The sequence below is a fragment of the Condylura cristata genome, unplaced genomic scaffold (genome assembly GCF_000260355.1).
Source record: "Condylura cristata isolate star-nosed mole 26May11 unplaced genomic scaffold, ConCri1.0 scaffold00005, whole genome shotgun sequence".
In the NCBI taxonomy this organism is placed as follows: domain Eukaryota; kingdom Metazoa; phylum Chordata; class Mammalia; order Eulipotyphla; family Talpidae; genus Condylura; species Condylura cristata.
This window is the reverse complement of record NW_004567106.1, coordinates 40,261,936-40,280,669: the sequence shown is the minus strand read 5'-3', so window position 1 is coordinate 40,280,669 and position 18,734 is coordinate 40,261,936. Positions and strand designations below refer to the sequence as shown.

The following is an 18,734-nucleotide window of genomic DNA, read 5'->3' as shown; positions in this document are numbered from 1 at the left end:
GTCTTACTCCTCCTCCTTTTGAGGATGGCATTTCCTTTATTTCCATGCTACTGTTCACACTGTATTTATATCCACACTGTCCATAACTGTTCATAACCACTGAGGTTCACATTAGTTTCTCTATTTCCTGGGCCTTCTCTGATACTAGCCCTACTCTAATTTGACACAAGATAATTAAAAAAAAAAAAAAAATTGCATGGTATGACATCTCTACATTTTTACATGCCAATATTTTTGCACCATAGGCAGAGAGTGTTGAATTGGTCACTAAAATGAGAAGTTAAATATTCATACAGACTGGGAGCAAATGAAATGCAGAGTAGTATAGAAGTACATATAGTCTTTTCCTGTATATAAGTTAAGATTTATTGAAAAGGAATGTTAAATTTAACCTTTGGCTAGTGGTTTACTCACTAGAATGCTGCCTGGAACATAGTTTGTGCTGCATCAAAAAGTATGATACGGAGTTTCACATGGTGTGCAATTCTTCAAGAAGTTATTACTATTCCATTTTTTTCCCCAATTAAGACAATTACACAGTACACTTATTTTTAAAAGTGTGACTAGAGAAGTATTAACATTTCTGTGGGAAGTTGTAAGAAAAATTTAAATTGATTGTATCACATCATTAGAGTTTGGAATATTGCATGTATATAAATGTATTTTTGGTTTGACTGTTAACTATGAGCATATTGCTTTCTTTTTTTCTTTTTCAGCTATTTGAATGATTTGGACAGAATAGCACAACCAAATTATATCCCAACTCAACAAGATGTTCTCAGGACTAGAGTGAAAACTACAGGAATTGTTGAAACCCATTTTACTTTCAAAGATCTTCATTTTAAGTAAGTAGCTTTAAAACAATCTATATATCCATTGTTTAAAGTTGTAACTATGAAAAAAAAATCTTTAGATGATTAGACAAAATAATTTTGGGGTAAAGAAGGGTAAGAAGCACTTTCGGATAAACATACTTTAAAAATAGACAGGGAGGCACAGTGGGATAAAGCACAGCACTGAGAAGCTAAAGCCACTTTATCATGAGTTCGATCCCCACCGGCCCCAGAGGTGATCCACATGGCACAGCAGACCTCTCCTGACCTGCCTGTTCTGCTCCCCACCCACCCTTGTACATCTGGCCTGTACCCCAGTTCTGTATGCACAAGTAAATAAATCTTACCAAAAAATCTTACCATTTGCCTACATATTTCACAGTAGTTTGACTTATTTTTCTAAGTAGAATGTGCTGTTTTAGTGTGTATTTTGGAAGAAGAATTGCCTCTTTAAAACTTGCAAGTTAAAAGGATTTTACTGATACTATATATGGTCTTACAAAAATGTTGGGACAGTAGTCTTGAAAACGTATTCCCAGTTAACTGATGTTAATACTGTTTGATGAGAAATGTTCATTTAATTTAGAGTGTACTAAAGACTGTTACATAGAGGTAAGAGCAGAGAAGCACTGAATTTTAGTCTTAGAAACATTGTTTTATGAGCCATGCTGAAGTTGTATTGAAATTTGCAAATACTTCCCCCCTAATAAATTCCAGTGTTCAAGATAGAAGAAAAACCATTATACTTAACAAAAATCTGCCAGTTAAAACATTACTATTGGTTGAGTTTATCTATAATGTTCTCCCTGTCGTCTATTGTAATCATCTTTCCAATTCCATCCAGTCTGCTGCCTGAGTAGGTACCATGACTTACTTTATCTAACTACTCCAACTACTAAATCCACCTTTTACCTGAATTCCCACTAAGCATGCATTGCTATTCATCATTTCCTTACACCTTAAGCTTGTTAAAATAAAGTTATGTACATAAATAGGATAATTTACTATCAATTTTATTTTATGAATAAAACTGTATTTATAGAAATCCCAGACCACTGTAATAATTATAGGTATTCCCCAGTTAGCACCTTATTTCCACCTTACTATTGTTTTTTTGTACATTGAGACTAATTAAGAGGGCTAGTAGAAGTCTTTGAAAATAAAAAATACTTGTTTATTAACATTTCCTAAGTGCCAATTGTGTGCCCAGCTGAAGGGACACAGAATGGGAAGCCTTCTTTAAGGACAATACCTGAAATACTTCAACATGAGAGAACCGTATTATTCCACATCTATTCCTTATACCACTTCAATATGTGAGAAACACATCTTAATATGTGTGACTATAGCCTTGATTCCTTCCACATCACTTTAAATATGATACATTTATTACTGTCACTTGTTATGTATCCCATATTCAGTGGTTCATGTAATTAAGTTTAGAAAACTAAAATTTAATTTAATTTTCCATGGCAGCTTCCCTTCAAAATAACAAACAAAACAAACATCTAAAATAGAGATACATTAGTGAAATGAAATAATTATGCTCTGTAACTTTTCTTTTTAATCCCTGCTATGTTTTTGCATCTGCTTTAATAATTTTCTGTTTCCACTATTTTTTAAGATGCCAATGGACATTTTTTTATTGCTGGCAGTATCTCATATTGAAGTCATTTATATTCTTTTAGTCTGCTTACTGCTTCTAGAATATTAAATGACCTAACTCAGGAATATTAAGATATACAGTCTTATATGTTTGATGGGCAAAATAATGTCACATTTATCTTAAATTATAGAATGATTTTAATTATTAGGAAGTTCACTTATTAAAATGAGCTTTTGGAGTTTTTTGGAATCTAGTATAACATAATTTATGATTTAAGAACTTAATTATTCAGATAATGGCTTTATTCTAATGATATAGTCTAAAGAGAAAATACATGGAGTTGAGATTAAATATTTATATATTATATGTAAATAACATACATATATATGTATAATTAGCAAATAAGTGTTCTGTATGTAAGTACCTAGTAAGTAACTGTGCTGAGACTTTGTAATACTCGCTGATAAGAGTCTCAACTATCTTGCCCATTGTAAGTAGTATAAACATAAAATGAGTGATTGCCTCTAAAGAAGAGTTGTAAAGGTGGGAGCTTTATAACTGATGGGGATAGTAAATCAATCATGTAATTAAGAATGTAGAACTGTGTATAACATTTTCAGATGATGTTTTCTACTTTTAGCCTAGGTCTCTCAATGCTGCATTCCAACATCAATAAATACCAGGATTCAGCAAAGTTGTCTGTCATCATAATCCTTCCAGGAAGTTCATTTATCTTGCTCTATTTAGTCTCTTTGGGTGAGGTAGAATTTCACAGGATGTTTTAGTTACTGTTTTCACTTACTGACTTAAACATACAGGAAATACAGATAAACTTCCTTATTTTGGATTGGAAATCTAAAAAATTACTGTCATTGCTAAAACAAATGGTTTCCAGCTTTTATATGTTAAAGAAACCTCAGAAGAATGAGGGCAAAAGTGTGCTTAGAACAACTCTGAGAACTCTTGAGAGTGCTCATCATTTTGTGTGTTTTATGTTATAATTAGATTGTCTATTTTTTAGCTACTAATGTAAAATTAAGTTTCACCTATGCTTTTATGACTGGACTAAACTCCAAATGAGACAATAAGGCATTATAATTTAAAAATATATATTATCATCTCATAGACATGATCATAAAAAAAGTAGGTGAAATTGTAACTTTATATTAGCAGCTAAAACTAGACAATATAATCACAACACAACACATAAGATGCCATTAGGCAGTGTGGACAGTGTCTGCGTGCATTATTTTGTTTGAAAGAATCAATGGTTTTATTTTATTGGATTATCAGATATAAATTATAGCATCATGTCCATTCTAAAGTTAAGAAATTTCCTTTTCTGTAGTACAGATTTGCAGTTGGTTTGATTTTGTACAATCTATCAGTATCTACAGACCAATCAAATGCAGCTCAAAAATTTATCCTACCCTCTTAGGCCTCCAGCAGTTGCATCTACATTGGCAGTGCACAAACTTCTTGTCTTTGTTCCCTAAAATATTACAGTGTAGGCCCTCCCTGGTGGCGCAGCGGGTTAAAGCACAGCACTGAGAATCTAAAGCGTCTTCCGCATGAGTTCGATGCCCGCCTGCCCCAGAGGTGACCACATGGCGTAGCAGACCTCTTCTGACCTGCCCGCTGCTTCCCTCAGCAGTGTACTTCATGGATCTGCCTGTTCTGCTCCCCGCTCTGTCTCTGGTGAATCCTCTCACTCTCCACATCTCTGGCCTGTACCCCAGTTCTGTATGAATAAATAAATCTTAAAAACATACAGCATAACAGCAGTTTAGATGGCCTTTATGTTGTATTTGGTCTGATAAGTAATGTGGCGATGACTAAGTATAGGAAAGGGTTGTATAGTAATGGTTAACTCCTACCCCATCTTACTTGTATTATTCAGTTTTGCTCAAAACCAATATTTACTTGGTAATGAAATAACATGGAGAAACCATGCTAAAAATGAAAGACATGGTCTGAAAATGAGTTATAGACAGTTATAGTCTTAAGTGTACCACATGATTGACTTACTAGTACTGATTGTATCTGTGGTGTTCTGGAACCAATCCTCACATACTAAGGCACAATATGTGTGATCAACTAGTTTACTGTCAGTCTTGGTCACAGTGATGATGTTAGAAAACAGTACAGCTCAAGTTCTCCAACATCCCCTTTCACTCTCCCAGCACTTTCAAAAGCGAAACACCAGATAGGAAAATTCTGATTCACTCCCTAATGTATAATCAAAAATGTGATTCAAAATAATCTTTCGTATGAAGGGAAGGTATAGTTTTGTCTGTCCTGTTTTTGGTTATTTATTAAAGAGGAATTCAGAACTTGAAAATTATTCTAATGTGTGTGGGAAATTATGAATACTTTATCCAACTTTTCTAGGAAATGAAAGCAGTACTAAGATTAGTGATTCTTCTGATTATGAGCTTCATCTAGCTCTAAGTGATAATAAACTGCTAAGCCCTATCCCATCATTTGTATTATCGGTTCTTAGTCATTTTTCCTCCTTGACCTTAACTTATGATTTAAACCTGTGATTCTCAAAGTACAGTCCCTGTGTCAGTAGCATCAAGATAATAACTTGAGTGTGCATCAAGAATTAAGATTATATCCCATATATGAAAGACCTTCATTTGTTTGTAAAATAGTTTTCTGTAAATTATTTTATTACCAAGTTGAAACTCATTACCACATAGTGGTAGATTTAAAATACCAATAGACACAGCTCATTCACTCACTCATTCAAATATTTGTAAGTACGTTGGTGTACTTTTATATCCCTATAGGGGATATAAAAGAACCAAAATAGACAAGGTCTTTGTGTTTTTCCATTGCTGGGAGATGAAATTAATATTTAGGGGTGTATAAAATTCCTTAGCTTAATGAATAACATGTAGCTACAAAATTGAGTGCTTGAATGCAGTAGATACTTACTCTTAGTTAAGGTGCTTGCTGACAATTGTTGGGTATTATTTGACTTACAGATGCATCCCTCCAAATCTAAATCACATGACCATCCTCAGTGTGTGCCTGATTTCTCTTGGTCTGGTAATTTGTCTCTATTGCTTGACTTTATATAGCAACAAGGAGAAGAAAAGACACACCTTGCACACTTCACTTAGAAATTTCCTCAGCTAAATAGGCCAAGTTCATTGTTTAAGAGTTCTACTTTATATCTTCCACTAGAACACAATTTATGCCTCTTTAAAATAAAGGCTGCATTTCTTCTAGTATTAAATAACATGATCCCCATTTCCACCTGAGAAAAACATCTTCAACATCTATGTGTCATTAAGCACTATATGTAGATTGACACAGATGGAAGTGAATATGGCAGGAAAGACTAATTAGTCTCACTAAAATCACCTTTAACATATTCCTAATCATCTTTCTAGGCAGTATGTGCTTTTCCTGTCAAAAACTTCAAGATTATACCATCTTAACCTATCACCCAATTTCAAAGCCAGTTCTACCTTTTTTTAGCTATTTCTTACCCCCCCCCCAAACTCAGTTATGACTCTTCAAAAAGTTTTTTTTTTAAATGTTTAAGGACTTAAAATGACTAATCAACTATTATAGTTATTAAAGTTAACTCAGCCAAAAAATGCCTTCATAGCAGCCCCTAGGTTAGTGTTTGATTAAGTAACTGTATGATGACCTAGCAAAATAGAAACCTGATGCCAGCACAGAGAGAAAGTATAGGGGGGTAGGGGTATGGGGTGAGTTTGTGGTTATTTTATATTGAGTGACCAGGGAATTTGTGACATTTGATCAGCGACAGTTCTAAAATACTTTTTGGCAAAGTTATTTTCAAATTATGTTCTGTGGCAATAGGTAATTTGCTTTTTTTATTTGGTTTTTATGACCAGCCTGTTTTTTTTTTTATTCTGACTTATAGCAAAATCATTTTCTTATATAGCATACTTAAGTTTAATGAACAATTTACTAACTAAACCAATAGAAAGAAGGTCCTTTAAATGGTAACAGTAACAATACTAGTTGATGTACTCATCATTTATAGGCCAATTCTATTCTGCAGGGAAAATTCTTTTTGCTGCAAAATTAAATAGAGACTATTTTAATTGGTACACCAACCTGATAAATGAAGCCTTTAAAAATGTTCCAGTTTGCATAGTGTCTCCATTATATAAGTGGTTATCTCTAGGTTGCATAACATAACCTATGTGAAATTCAACATTTGCTTAATGAATAAGCTCTGGTAAGAAAAAGTAAAGGCCACTATCTTTTCACACTGTGTTGCTATGCTGCATAGTATTTACAATGGCCCACTCTTCTCTATTGTGTAAGATTTTCCACTTTAAATTTTAAGGTTATGGAAAACCTTTTATTTATTATTACTTTTTTGCATATCATGGTTTTACTTTTTTTTTTTTAAGATTATTTATGCATACAGAACTGGGGTACAGGCCAGATGTGCAGGGGCGGATGAGAGGCTTCATCAGAGACAGAGTGGGGAGCAGAACAGGCAGATCAACGAAGTACACTGCTGAGGGGAGCAGTGCGCGGGTCAGGAGAGGTCTGCCATGCCATATGGTCACCTCCAGGGCAGGCAGGAATCGAACTCATGCCGAAGTGGCTTAAGTTTCTTAGTGCTGTGCTTTAACCCGCTGTGCCACCAGGGAGGGCCCAGGTTTTACTTTTTAATTTAGGCAGCCTGTTATCCCCATCTGAATTTGACTTACTTGCTTATCTATTTCTTACCTAGATGCTTTCTCCTTTGGGCCATATTTCTGCTTCTTCCCTCTAAGTGGAAACAGGGGCCATGTCCTCTGCTGCTAATTTTCCATGGTTGCCAAATTGAATATGCTTTCTATTATCTCGGCCTTCCCTGTTTCATGAGCTTTCTCAGTGTATTTACACACAGAGTATGCCAGTCACTTATATTTAATGTTCTAAGTGTTCTCATATGTGTCTCGTTTTTGAGGGGCGATTGTTTTCCCTTCTGTCAAACTGTTTAAAAACCTGTAGACATTTTCCCTGTTATGAAAACCAGTTTATGACATTGTTTTACTCACGTGGGTGCTTTTGCTCCACTTTTCCCACCTCATAGATCATGTTACGTGGACATGTTTTTTAAGAACTTGAATTTTTGAACACTTAACGTGATATCCTATTCATTCTTTTACCTCTTACAGAATGTTTGATGTGGGAGGGCAGAGATCTGAACGAAAGAAATGGATTCACTGCTTCGAAGGAGTGACCGCTATCATTTTCTGTGTGGCGCTGAGTGACTATGACCTGGTTCTAGCTGAAGATGAGGAAATGGCAAGTGGAAACCACTTTTTTAACAGTTTGAGCATGAAAACGTTAAGAGCTGGAGATGTTGCCAAGGTTTTTCTCAGAAAATTTATTGTGAAAAGTTCTGAGAAAAAATGCTTGAGAAATTCTTGCTAATGCCGACATTGAAAGTTCTTTACTCTAACTTTTCTTTGTTGCATACTAAATGGAGGGGACTAGAGAAGCACAGATGACTCCTGAGAAAAAGAGAAAGACTAACAATTATTCTCCCTAACCCAGTATGCTTATCAACACATTTTCTGGCTACAAACTGAATGAAAGTGAAGGTAGTTCCATAGTATTCCACGGCTCAGTTTTGACTTACATCTGCCAGCTCACTAATCCTTAGTCCATGTTACATTTTGCTGCTGCCAAGTAATATTAGATGTGTTTCATTATATCATTAGTCTGGGGAAAGTTCATTTTAATTTAACTTTAGTATAAATGGCAGGGTGGGGAGGTAGACATGTTGGTCTTACTATTTTATAATCAAATGTAGAGGTTCTATCTAGTGCAGTAGGTACAGTGAACCAGCATGCATTTATTTGGGTACTATAAAATATACCAGTGTCCTTCTTGAAGCCACTGGTATTGGGAAGACTAAAAACAGGAATTGGAGGTTTTCTTGCCTATTGTACCATTGTAGTTAAGGTATTAGGCTAATTGTGTTTCAACATGCTCAGTTAATTTATTAATCTTAAAAGCTTCTATCTCTTAATGGAAACTACTTTGACTGAATCTATAACAATGAGGTCTCTTCAAATATTTGCGCTTGGCTAGGTTCCACAGAAAGCTGTGACAGGTAGTGGGCCCTTGGCCAGTGCTGACTGAATGAAAAAAGCAGTATGTGATTAGACACCTAAAAATGTGCTTTGCCCTTAAATGGCAGAAATGTATTCTTGTGGTATGGCATCCATTTTTAGCTGACTAAGCTTTTTTTTTTTTTTTATAGCAATAGTAGTTCTCAAAATCCTTGATATCAGTGATAAACTGGTATATTCTTTTCCATAACAGAACCGAATGCATGAAAGCATGAAGTTGTTCGACAGCATATGCAACAACAAATGGTTTACTGATACATCTATTATACTTTTTCTAAACAAGAAGGATCTCTTTGAAGAAAAAATCAAAAAGAGTCCCCTCACTATTTGCTATCCAGAATATGCAGGTATTTGTCTTTCTGTAGATAACTTGTCAAATCACATATTTCTAAGTGAAAGCTCCCTGTTAAAAGACACACACTACTGATGTAAATTTCTTGGCTTAGTCTTACCTTTAAAGAAATTGATCAAATTGCATTCAAGTACAAGTAGTTCCTTCAGTTGTGGACAAGAACTGCTATTGAAAATAGCAGCCATTTTATGAAAAAGCGCTTACATAATTTTCTGTGCTGACTGTAGGTTTTCATAAATGTAAAATATCGATTTGTTCATCTAGTTAAGTTTTAATAACATATATTATGGGGAGCACAATGGAAAAGATTTATCTTTGAGCTTTGCCTCATTTGAAATAGGCATACTCTTTAACAAATAGTAATAGTGCATCATGCTACCACATGGGAACACAAAACAGTTGAACAATGGTTTGAAGGGGGGAAATGAATGTGGTGAGCCTATTAACTCCTTAACAGTTAAGAGCCAGGTAAGCTTTCACAAGAAATCCAAATTTTGGTAGTGTCAGTTACCCTGTCTATAAATTAAGGAGTTGGGAATACAGCTTGGGCTATGTGTATTATTAGTTCCTTGGATCACTTCCCTAGGCTACTCTTGAAAGTGGGTACAGGTCTATGGCATTACCACTGTGAATGCCCCAGTCTCATCTAGTGGAGATACTTATGCTTCCCTATTCTCCCTTAAACAGAGTCATATCTCTCTAAAGCACAGTTTTAGCTGTCATCTATTTTATATTTCAACTCACTAAGATTTTTTTTAATGAAGTACTCATTAAAAATGAAAGTTTATAGAGTTTGACCTATACATCAAAATATTCTGAGAAATTTGACAAATTTACCTAATTGATGTTATTTAACTTTATTCTGCCCTTCGTTTAAAAAAAAAAGCTTGAGTTCATTTCATTATAAACAAAATTCTAGTTTTGTGTTGAGTTTTTACTGCTTCTTTAAACAGTTAAAACAAGTATGATGTCAGCATGCTTTATCCCACTCACACAGGTAAGAACAGTAGTATTGAATAAAGCAACAAAGAGTTCTACAATGTCCAGGAATTAAGAACTAGACTATATTTCATTAGATTCTCATTGGAACCAAAGGGACAGGACTTCTTAATATAATCACAGTAGTCATAATTATAGCCCTGTTTGTATTCTGCAGCATTACACAGTTGAACCATAAGTGAACTTGAACTATATGGGTTCACTTACATGTGGGTTTTTTTCAGTGAGTATTTTGGAGATTTGCAACAATTTGAAAAAAACCTGCAGAGGAACTGTATATTCAAGAAATATTTTTAAAAATGTAGCTTATATTTTACATTCACCATCATAATATACAGACAGCTCTATAATAAAAAGTATATTTTTCAAAATTTAGGACATAATATTTCGAGGCTTTTATAGGGTGCCATTCACAGATGAGAGAAACAAGTGGAAGGCTCCTGGTGAATAGCAGGCCACTAGTAGTGAAGTTTAAAATTATGTGCGGATGTTTCACTGCAGGGATTGGTGCTCCTAACCCCTGTACCAATTTATAAGTCAATTTCATTTCAAAATAATTACATCAATTGCTTACATTAAAATTTTTCTTTTTGAAAATTATATCCAAAGTCATCTTATCAGAAACTTTATTAGTGCATTTAGTTAAGCTATAATTATATCCCTAGTTCTAAAATTGAAATTATCCAGAATCAAATTGACTTAGTTTTTGCCCTTTCTTTCATCTGTTCACCTTTGAGATTTTTAATTAGGAAGTCAGTATTTTGTGCTAATACTAGAGTACCCAGATGTATTCATGAGTATCAGATACCTGTGGTTTCAGAGGAACCAAGAATATCATTGTCTTTATGGATTTTTCTTACATAGTCAAGAGACCTTAATTATACAATGTTTGGACAGAAAATTACCCAGGAAAGGTACTACATAATTCTTTTACATTCCAGGGTTAAGATTATATTCTAAAATCCTCACTGCATGACCTAAGTATTGATTTAGTTATTTCTTGCTTCAACTCTTCTCTCACTATTTCTGGCTGTCCAACTCATAGCTCCAAACTACTGACTTGGTTTATCACCTGCCTCTATCCGCTTTTATCTCCCGCACTTCCACATCTTTTTAACCTATATCTTTAGCGGTTTGCCACCTTTTTTCATCTACTATGCTGATATCTTTAGTACTCTCTTCTTCCACCACTATTTCAGTTCTCCATTCTTGATCCAGGTTATCATACCTCCCTTTATCCAGGATAGTTCTGTCACATTAGAGAAAAACCAATTATCCTTCTCCCCACCCATATACCTTAAGACTTAAAAACATTGAGCAATGTGTTCATTCATGCACCTTATAGCTCTTGTGGTTCAGTACTTAACAAGCTACCCAGAACATATGCAACAGATTGAGCTATACAGTTAATGCAAGTTATTTACCCATCAAGTTTTTAATTTAGAAATTGTGCACCACCTTCTGTGAGACAAGACAGTGTTTGTTATACAATGCAAACACTAACCTTAGTGTAATTAAAATTTGTAAATTTGATTTGTAAAAATACATGGTTTTACTTGAGTGAAAAATCCTAGAAACATGTATAACCTACCAAGACAGAAAGATGAATAATTGGTAAATGTGACCAGATCACTTACTAGTATGGAGATCAGATCAGCTAAAAAAATCACCTAAGAAACAAAGTCCAGGATCTTACTGCTTCAGTAGTAAACTTTCTCAGACTTTTCCATAAGATTAAAGAGTGTACTCTCTTCCAAACCAGCCAAATTTGCCACGTGAAAATTACAGGCTGGGGCCTCCCTGGTGGTGTAGGGGTTAAAATCTCCAGACTATGAGGCTGTTGCCAGCCACTGCAGCATGAGTTTGATCCCCAAGGAGCTGATCAACATGGTATAGCAGACCTTTCTCATCTTGTACCAGACACAAGAACTCATTCAAAACAGATTAAAACTTGAGTGTAAGATCTGATGCTATAAAACTCCAAGAGGAAAATTTCGGCAAAAAATATCCTCGCCATTGGTCTTGGCAGCGGTTTTTTATTTGATGCCAAAAGAAATGTAAGCAGGTACCGATAAGAGGAACTACATTAAATTAAAAAGTCTCTGCACAGCAAAGGAAGCCAACAATGAAAAGACAGCCAACCAAATGGGTGAAAGTGTAAGCCATGCGTTTGGTAAAGGGTTAATGTCCAGAATGTATAAGAACTCAAATTCAGTTGAAATAATTGGGGAATCTGACATTTGGAATTTAAGATGAGAACAAAGATGATGGGGAGCAAGAACTGGCATGGGGAGTGGGGTTAAGGCTTTACACTAAAAATATGTTCTTATTTATAAGAAATAGTTACAGAGGGGAAATAAAACAATGCACACATTTTATATTTTATGTTGAGGGTGACTTCAGTATTTTAGGGTCACTTTTGCTTAGCCATATACTCTTCACCTTATGTTTCTTTCCTTTCTCCATCTTAGGATCAAACACATACGAAGAGGCAGCTGCATATATTCAGTGTCAATTTGAAGACCTCAATAAACGAAAGGACACAAAGGAAATATACACCCACTTCACATGTGCCACAGATACTAAGAATGTGCAGTTTGTTTTTGATGCTGTAACAGATGTCATCATAAAAAATAATCTAAAAGATTGTGGCCTCTTCTAAATATTGCAGTTAACAGTAACAATGCATTTCAAACCAAATGAGTACTTCTATGTGGATCTCTCTAGACTAGAGTCTTGCAGCAACACAGAATGTAATATATGGCAAATGCATCTGGGATCTGACCAAAGTTGTTCAGTTTTTTTTTTTTTGTTTTGTTTTGTTTTGCTTTTTAACCGAAAGTAGCAAAAGCACCTTTCTTACATGTGAAAGGTGTTCCTGCAATATGAAACTGACAGTGTTAAAGTTGGGCTCTAGTGTATTGATGATTTCTGCATAACTGTAAATATGCAAATGTATGTATACACATATTTGTAACTTCAGTTTCCGCATTACATTTTGGTTATAAGAGTGGCAATTTAGGATTCTAGTGCGATGACTGAAAAATAACAAAAATAAAGTCCTTTGTACTGAATGAAAATTATGTTTGCCAGTTTTAAACAGCTTTATTTATGTTCATGTCCTGTAAATTTTTAAGTACAGTAATTACTACTAGGCAGTGTTACAGTCCTTATCTTGATTATATGTATACTTGTAACCACAAAAATGTTATTTGTACAAACATTGCACAGACTATTTTAATAACATGATTTGTTCTTTAAATTTAATGTGTTTTACTGAAATGTTCTTAAAGAGGATGAATATATTTGCCTTTGGGTCAGTTACTTACACACTGTATGCATTTTAATTTCTCTTAAGATTGCATGCCGATCTGATTCTATACTAGATTTGGTTTGAAAAACTAAATTTCAGATTTTTGAGGATATAGACTTAATTTTTATTCAGTTGGTTTGTTTTCACTTTGAATTTTAATATTTGAATGGTATCCATATATTGCCTTAAAGGCAATGCCAGATTACTTTTTATACACTTTAAATAACCACATTATTATTTATAACTAAGTTTAGGTGACTATTGAGAGCATTTTGTGGATTTAAAAATATGTCAGCATAATGAATTTTGAGACATTCATTTGTGTATTTCCTTTGGGAATTCCCTTGTACCTAGCATACATGATAGCTCCTTGTTTGGAAAATGACAAGAAAGATTTTTGCATACTCTGCTGCTGATATAAGTGCAAGCTTTAAATTCATATATGTATCTAGCTACAAATTTAATAAACACATTATTGAATTTACTTTTTCCCTTATTCAGATTCCTCTACGTGCTTGAATATGTTTTTCCGGGAATCAAATGGACAATTACACTTAGAAAATGAGTAATAGTATTTAATAAAGTCAGTGATCCGTATGTGCAAATAAGTGTTACATATCAGCTAGTGTTGAACTTGGGTCAAGTCTGTTTTCTTTTGATTATTCAGTGTCTCTATAACCTCATTTCAGCAAATTGAATAGCACTGCTCACCCTACTTCCTTTTATATTTTAACACATCCCCCAAAATTTACTCTTTCAATAAGCTTTACTATTAAGTACTTTAGTTATGCGTGCTATCATTTTGTTGAGGTATGTGTATGTGTATGTGTAGGTAACCACAATCTACATTTGTTTTGTTGGGGGGGGGGGTCCTTCTTTGTAATGTAAAGAAATTCGTATTGTTAAGAGTCCTGAAATGTGTTAGATTCTTTATGTGCCTTTCACAAAAGAGATGTTACTAATTTTACTGATTGGAAGACATGTAATACCCATATTGTGAAGCTATGTACGAAATTCTGTTATATGCTGAATAAATTTGAATCATGAGAAATAGTTTAAAAAGCCACAAAGAAGCACATATTGGTGACCATCATGGATGAATTCCTGAACTTTTTTCTGTGTTCTTGTGTTGCTAAAAATCCTAATAAATTTACATTTTTAAAATTTTATAAATCTGTTGACTAAACATGTTTTTGCATCAAGATTGAATTATGAACATTTCTTTATGTTCTATTTCATTATTTCATTTCCAGAATTCCCCCCACCTGCCATTATTCTCAGATGTGGTGCCATATATTGAAAATTGTTCCCTACTCACAAAATTGAGAATTTTTTGCCTACTTCAACTCAGAATGCCCCAAATCAAACTTATATTCATTCTCTCTCTAAGGCAATTCTTACCCTCTGACTTTACCACAGTAATCACTGGCCTTAGTTCATTTAATCCCTTAATGGGAAACTTTTTGGCCATTTGGAACTCCTACCCTTATCTTCAACTCAAATATGCCATCATATGCTCATAATTTTTCTTTTTCAGTGCTTTATATATTTTTTTGTTTTCCTTTCTATTCCCATGATCACCCACTGAATTCAGGTCTTAGTTTCTGCTAAAATGGCTTATTGATTAAATCCCCACCTACTATTTCTCCCCTTGCTAATCCATGTTAGTTGTCCTATGTAGTAAGGTAATGTAGGCTTTTCATCATTTGACCAATTTCACTACTACTATCCCAAGTAGTAGTTTCTCCCCAGTAATATTTTGTGCAAACTTAGCTTTTTCTCCCAAGAATTATACTAGAGACTACCTGAGATATGCTCAAACAGTGCCCAGAGCATGGTAAGTTCACTCAGGTCTTAATGTTATTTTTATTCATTTTCTCTTTTCTCATATTTTTCATATTCAACTGTCATATGTTCTTCAGTTTGCCCTTTTGGGAATTACATGGTTCTGATAGAGCTTTCACACACAGTTCTCAATTTTCTGGCCAAAGACTAACCTAATTATTTCTAGTCCCCCATCACTAAGCAGGTGATCTACACTGAACCAGTCATAGCCCCAGTTTCCATTCCTCAGTTTCCTAAAACTGTTCTGGTCCCTAAAGTAGCCTTCAAAAAAAAAACAAAACAAAACAGTAAAGTGACCGGAAACACTTCAATTACAGAATTCTTCAAAGGAAGAAAGCAATTGTAATTGATTTAAAAAAAAAAAAAGACAATGTTGAGCAAAGACCAGTCAAAGCAGATTTCCCTTTATGTCTGATTTAATTAAATTAGGTTCAGTCTTGCACTGAAAAAAGTCCCAACTAAAATGTTCTTACTGAATGTCAGGAGTAATAATATAGAACAAAAAAGACTCATGTTAATTAACTTGAGCTAGATCAGATCAAGGTTTCAAAATGATGACTTGTCTACATGTGTGTCAGAGAATACTGTAGAAGCTCCCTTATTTCCAGAAAATGTATTAGTTATTTACTTATCTCTACTCTTGCCTTTGAACCATACTTTAAAAAATTTGTAAGTCTATCACCTCTTATATCAAAGCCAGCTGTTTTAACACATATTTGATTAGAAATGAAAGGTGATGAGATGTAACATACATTTTTATCATAAAACCACTCACAATGCCTTAAATGAGAAATAAAGTATGCATTATTGCATATGGTTAGCATCTTCATTACTTAATGTGTTGTATCGGAGAGCAGTAGACCCTGACCTAAGTTCAGGTGTCTGGCTTAGTTCAAGTCTAGGTGCTCTTATTGGGCAACCTTAGGCAAGTCATTTAATCTTGTTCTGACTTCATATAATCTGAAAAAATGTGATTCAATCAACAGACCATTAGTCTAAATGGCTATCAGTACTTAAGTTCATAATGCACTTTAAGCACTTAAATGTAAGCCTGAAGTATACTCAGTATGTCTCATTGTTACTTGATTATAACAAATATTCAAATAAAAGTTAAAATTCCTTTAGAATTATAGTCAGTGCTTAACTAATAGTTATTGGTATGAATTTCGAATGAAACATCAAAAAATACATCCTTACAGTTTAAATTTTTAAATATCTCAATAGTGATACATTAGAAGAAATGTATGAGAGAAATGCATCTCTAATTCATTTCTACTCTTTTAACACAATCAAAAATACGAGAGATGTTACTTTAGTGTGGGAAATTACTTCTTGCAGTTGCTTTTCAAAAACTTATAGTTAAAATGACTATGTCAAGACTTTTATATTTCACAACACCACTGGCCCATTTCCCAGGCATTTCCCCCAACCAATAACTGCTTTGGTGTCTATTGTGATTACTACTATTTACTTCTATGTTCTAGTTAATTTTAAAGTTATAAAACATTTCATCAAACTCAACAATATGTCACAGGCAGGAATCTTGTAATCAGTAAGGTAGTCCTGCTGAGATCAGAAGTAGAACAGCCCTAATGTGTGATAAATACTGAGTGTCATAGGTTAGGTCAAGTATGATTTACTATTCATCTTCCTATGTCTTGATACCAACAAAGTAAATGGAATCACTGCCATTGCAAAGATAGTCCTTTCTTCAAATTAAGGATTCATTGTAATAGATTTAACATGGGACAATAGTGAAAGCAACACATGCTTAGACACCCATCAAGCATATTCTATTTTTCAAGAGATAAAAGTGGTACTTTTAGTAAATAAAGATATTATTTCCTCTTAAAAGTGCTTCACCTAAAAGAACATGCATGGAGTATAACTCTTGAGTCTTAAGACTAAAATCCAAAGAAATTCCCTTTTCAACTATAGTATCTTCAAAGGGATTTTTTCCTGCACAATTATACCAAGTATGTCATCTTCTCTCACCAGGGTTTTTTTAAATTATAATTTTGCTCCTATTTTTCCCTAAAATGGCATGTTTGCAGTTTTAGTGGAAAGCCATTCTTAAAAATAAACCACTTAGGGCCCTCCCTGGTGGCTTAGTGGGTTAAAGCACTGCAGTTAAGAAACTAAAGCCATTTCCACATGAGTTCGATTCCCACTTGACCCGAAGGTGACCACATGGTGTGGCAGACCTCTCCTGACCCGCCCGCTGCTCCCCTCAGCAGTGTACTTCGGATCTGCCTGTTCTGCCCCCCACTCTGTCTCTGGTGAAGCCACTCACTGCCCCTGAGCCTCTGGCCTGTACCCCAGTTCTGTATGCACAAATAAACTTTTTTTAAGATTTATTTATTCGTACAGAACTGGGGTACAGGCCAGAGATGCGTAGGGTGAGAGGCTTCACCAGAGACAGAGTGGGGTACAGAACAGGCAGATCGACGAAGTACACTGCTGAGGGGAGCAGCGGGCAGGTCAGGAGAGGTCTGCCATGCCATGTGGATCTCCTCCAGGGCAGGTGGGGATAGAACTTATGCGGAAGTGGCTTAAGCTTCTTTGTGCTGTGTTTTAACCCGCTGTGCCACCAAGGAGGTCCCAAATCTTTAAAAAACAAAACAAAACACTGAGGGCTCTCCCTGGTGGTGCAATGGGTTAAAGCCCCGCATTATGAAGTTTTTGAAGCCATTGCAATGAGTTCCATCCCCGCTAGGGAGCTGACCCACATGGTGCAGCAGACCTCTCCTGACCCTCCTGCTACTCCCCTCAGCTGTGTATTTCAGTACATAAGCCTGTTCTGCTACCCAGTCTGCCTTTGGTGAATCCACTCACCCATCACACCTCTGGCCTATAGCCCAGTTCTGTAAGCATAAATAAATTTTAGAAAAAAAATAAACCACTAAAAATTGCTACCTGGAATTTTCTGTTCTGTGTTTTTTAATTTTAATTACTGAATTTTAATTATTTTCTCTAAAATCGGTAATTTCAACTTTGATCCTTTCCTCACTTGAAAATTTAAAAAGAATAAAGTCAGAACTTTTAGACAATTCTGTCTTTCATTTCATTAACTTAAATAGCAAGGGTATTGCTTAATTTGGTGAAAATAAAGACAGTTATCTGGAAGTGGTTTTTACCTTCTTCTGATAGTTCTGTTTCAAGATAATGATGTAATATTTCCAGTGCATACTCTTCCCCTGGATATTGCAAATTTTATTGCTACATATGGATTGCTTTGCTTGTAGGGGCAAAAAACCTGAGTGCCTCCCCTCATACCATAAGCAAACGGAAAAGAGGGTAGAAGAGGCTAAGAAAGACTCACTGCAAACCCTGTCCCTGGCACAGTGACCCATAATCTGGACCCAAACTCCTGGATTGGAGGGTTTGAAGCCAATATCGAATACCCTAAATTTCTAGACTTGCACCTGAGAAATGAGACCTTAAAACATGTAGCTTTGGGTGACTTCCGGAAGATGGCAGCAGAGTAAAGACGCCGAGATCACCTCGTCCAAGCCTACGTAGGAATTGAGGACTGAAAACGGACTATAGACTCACTTACTACAAGTTTTAACCCAAACGAAAACACTCTGGACTCACTAGAAGGTAGATAACTGCGAGGGAATCAGCGATTGGGGAGTTCCCAGAAGGGAACTCCCGG

The 18,734-nt window shown here is 35.0% G+C and overlaps 1 protein-coding gene across 2 annotated transcripts in view; it reads left to right on the top strand.

Annotated features, from left to right (window-relative positions):
• Nucleotides 1-13,135, top strand: part of GNAI1 (guanine nucleotide binding protein (G protein), alpha inhibiting activity polypeptide 1) — a 145,977-nt gene extending 132,842 nt beyond the window's left edge. For both annotated transcript variants that reach the window (XM_012720833.1, XM_004676895.2), the window contains exons 5-8: nt 717-845; nt 7,605-7,734; nt 8,761-8,914; nt 12,390-13,135. In XM_012720833.1, the coding sequence (XP_012576287.1) occupies nt 717-845; nt 7,605-7,734; nt 8,761-8,914; nt 12,390-12,580 (604 nt within the window). In that variant the 3' untranslated portion in view covers nt 12,581-13,135. The remainder of the gene's footprint in view (nt 1-716; nt 846-7,604; nt 7,735-8,760; nt 8,915-12,389) is intronic.
• The last annotated feature ends 5,599 nt before the right edge of the window (nt 13,136-18,734 follow it).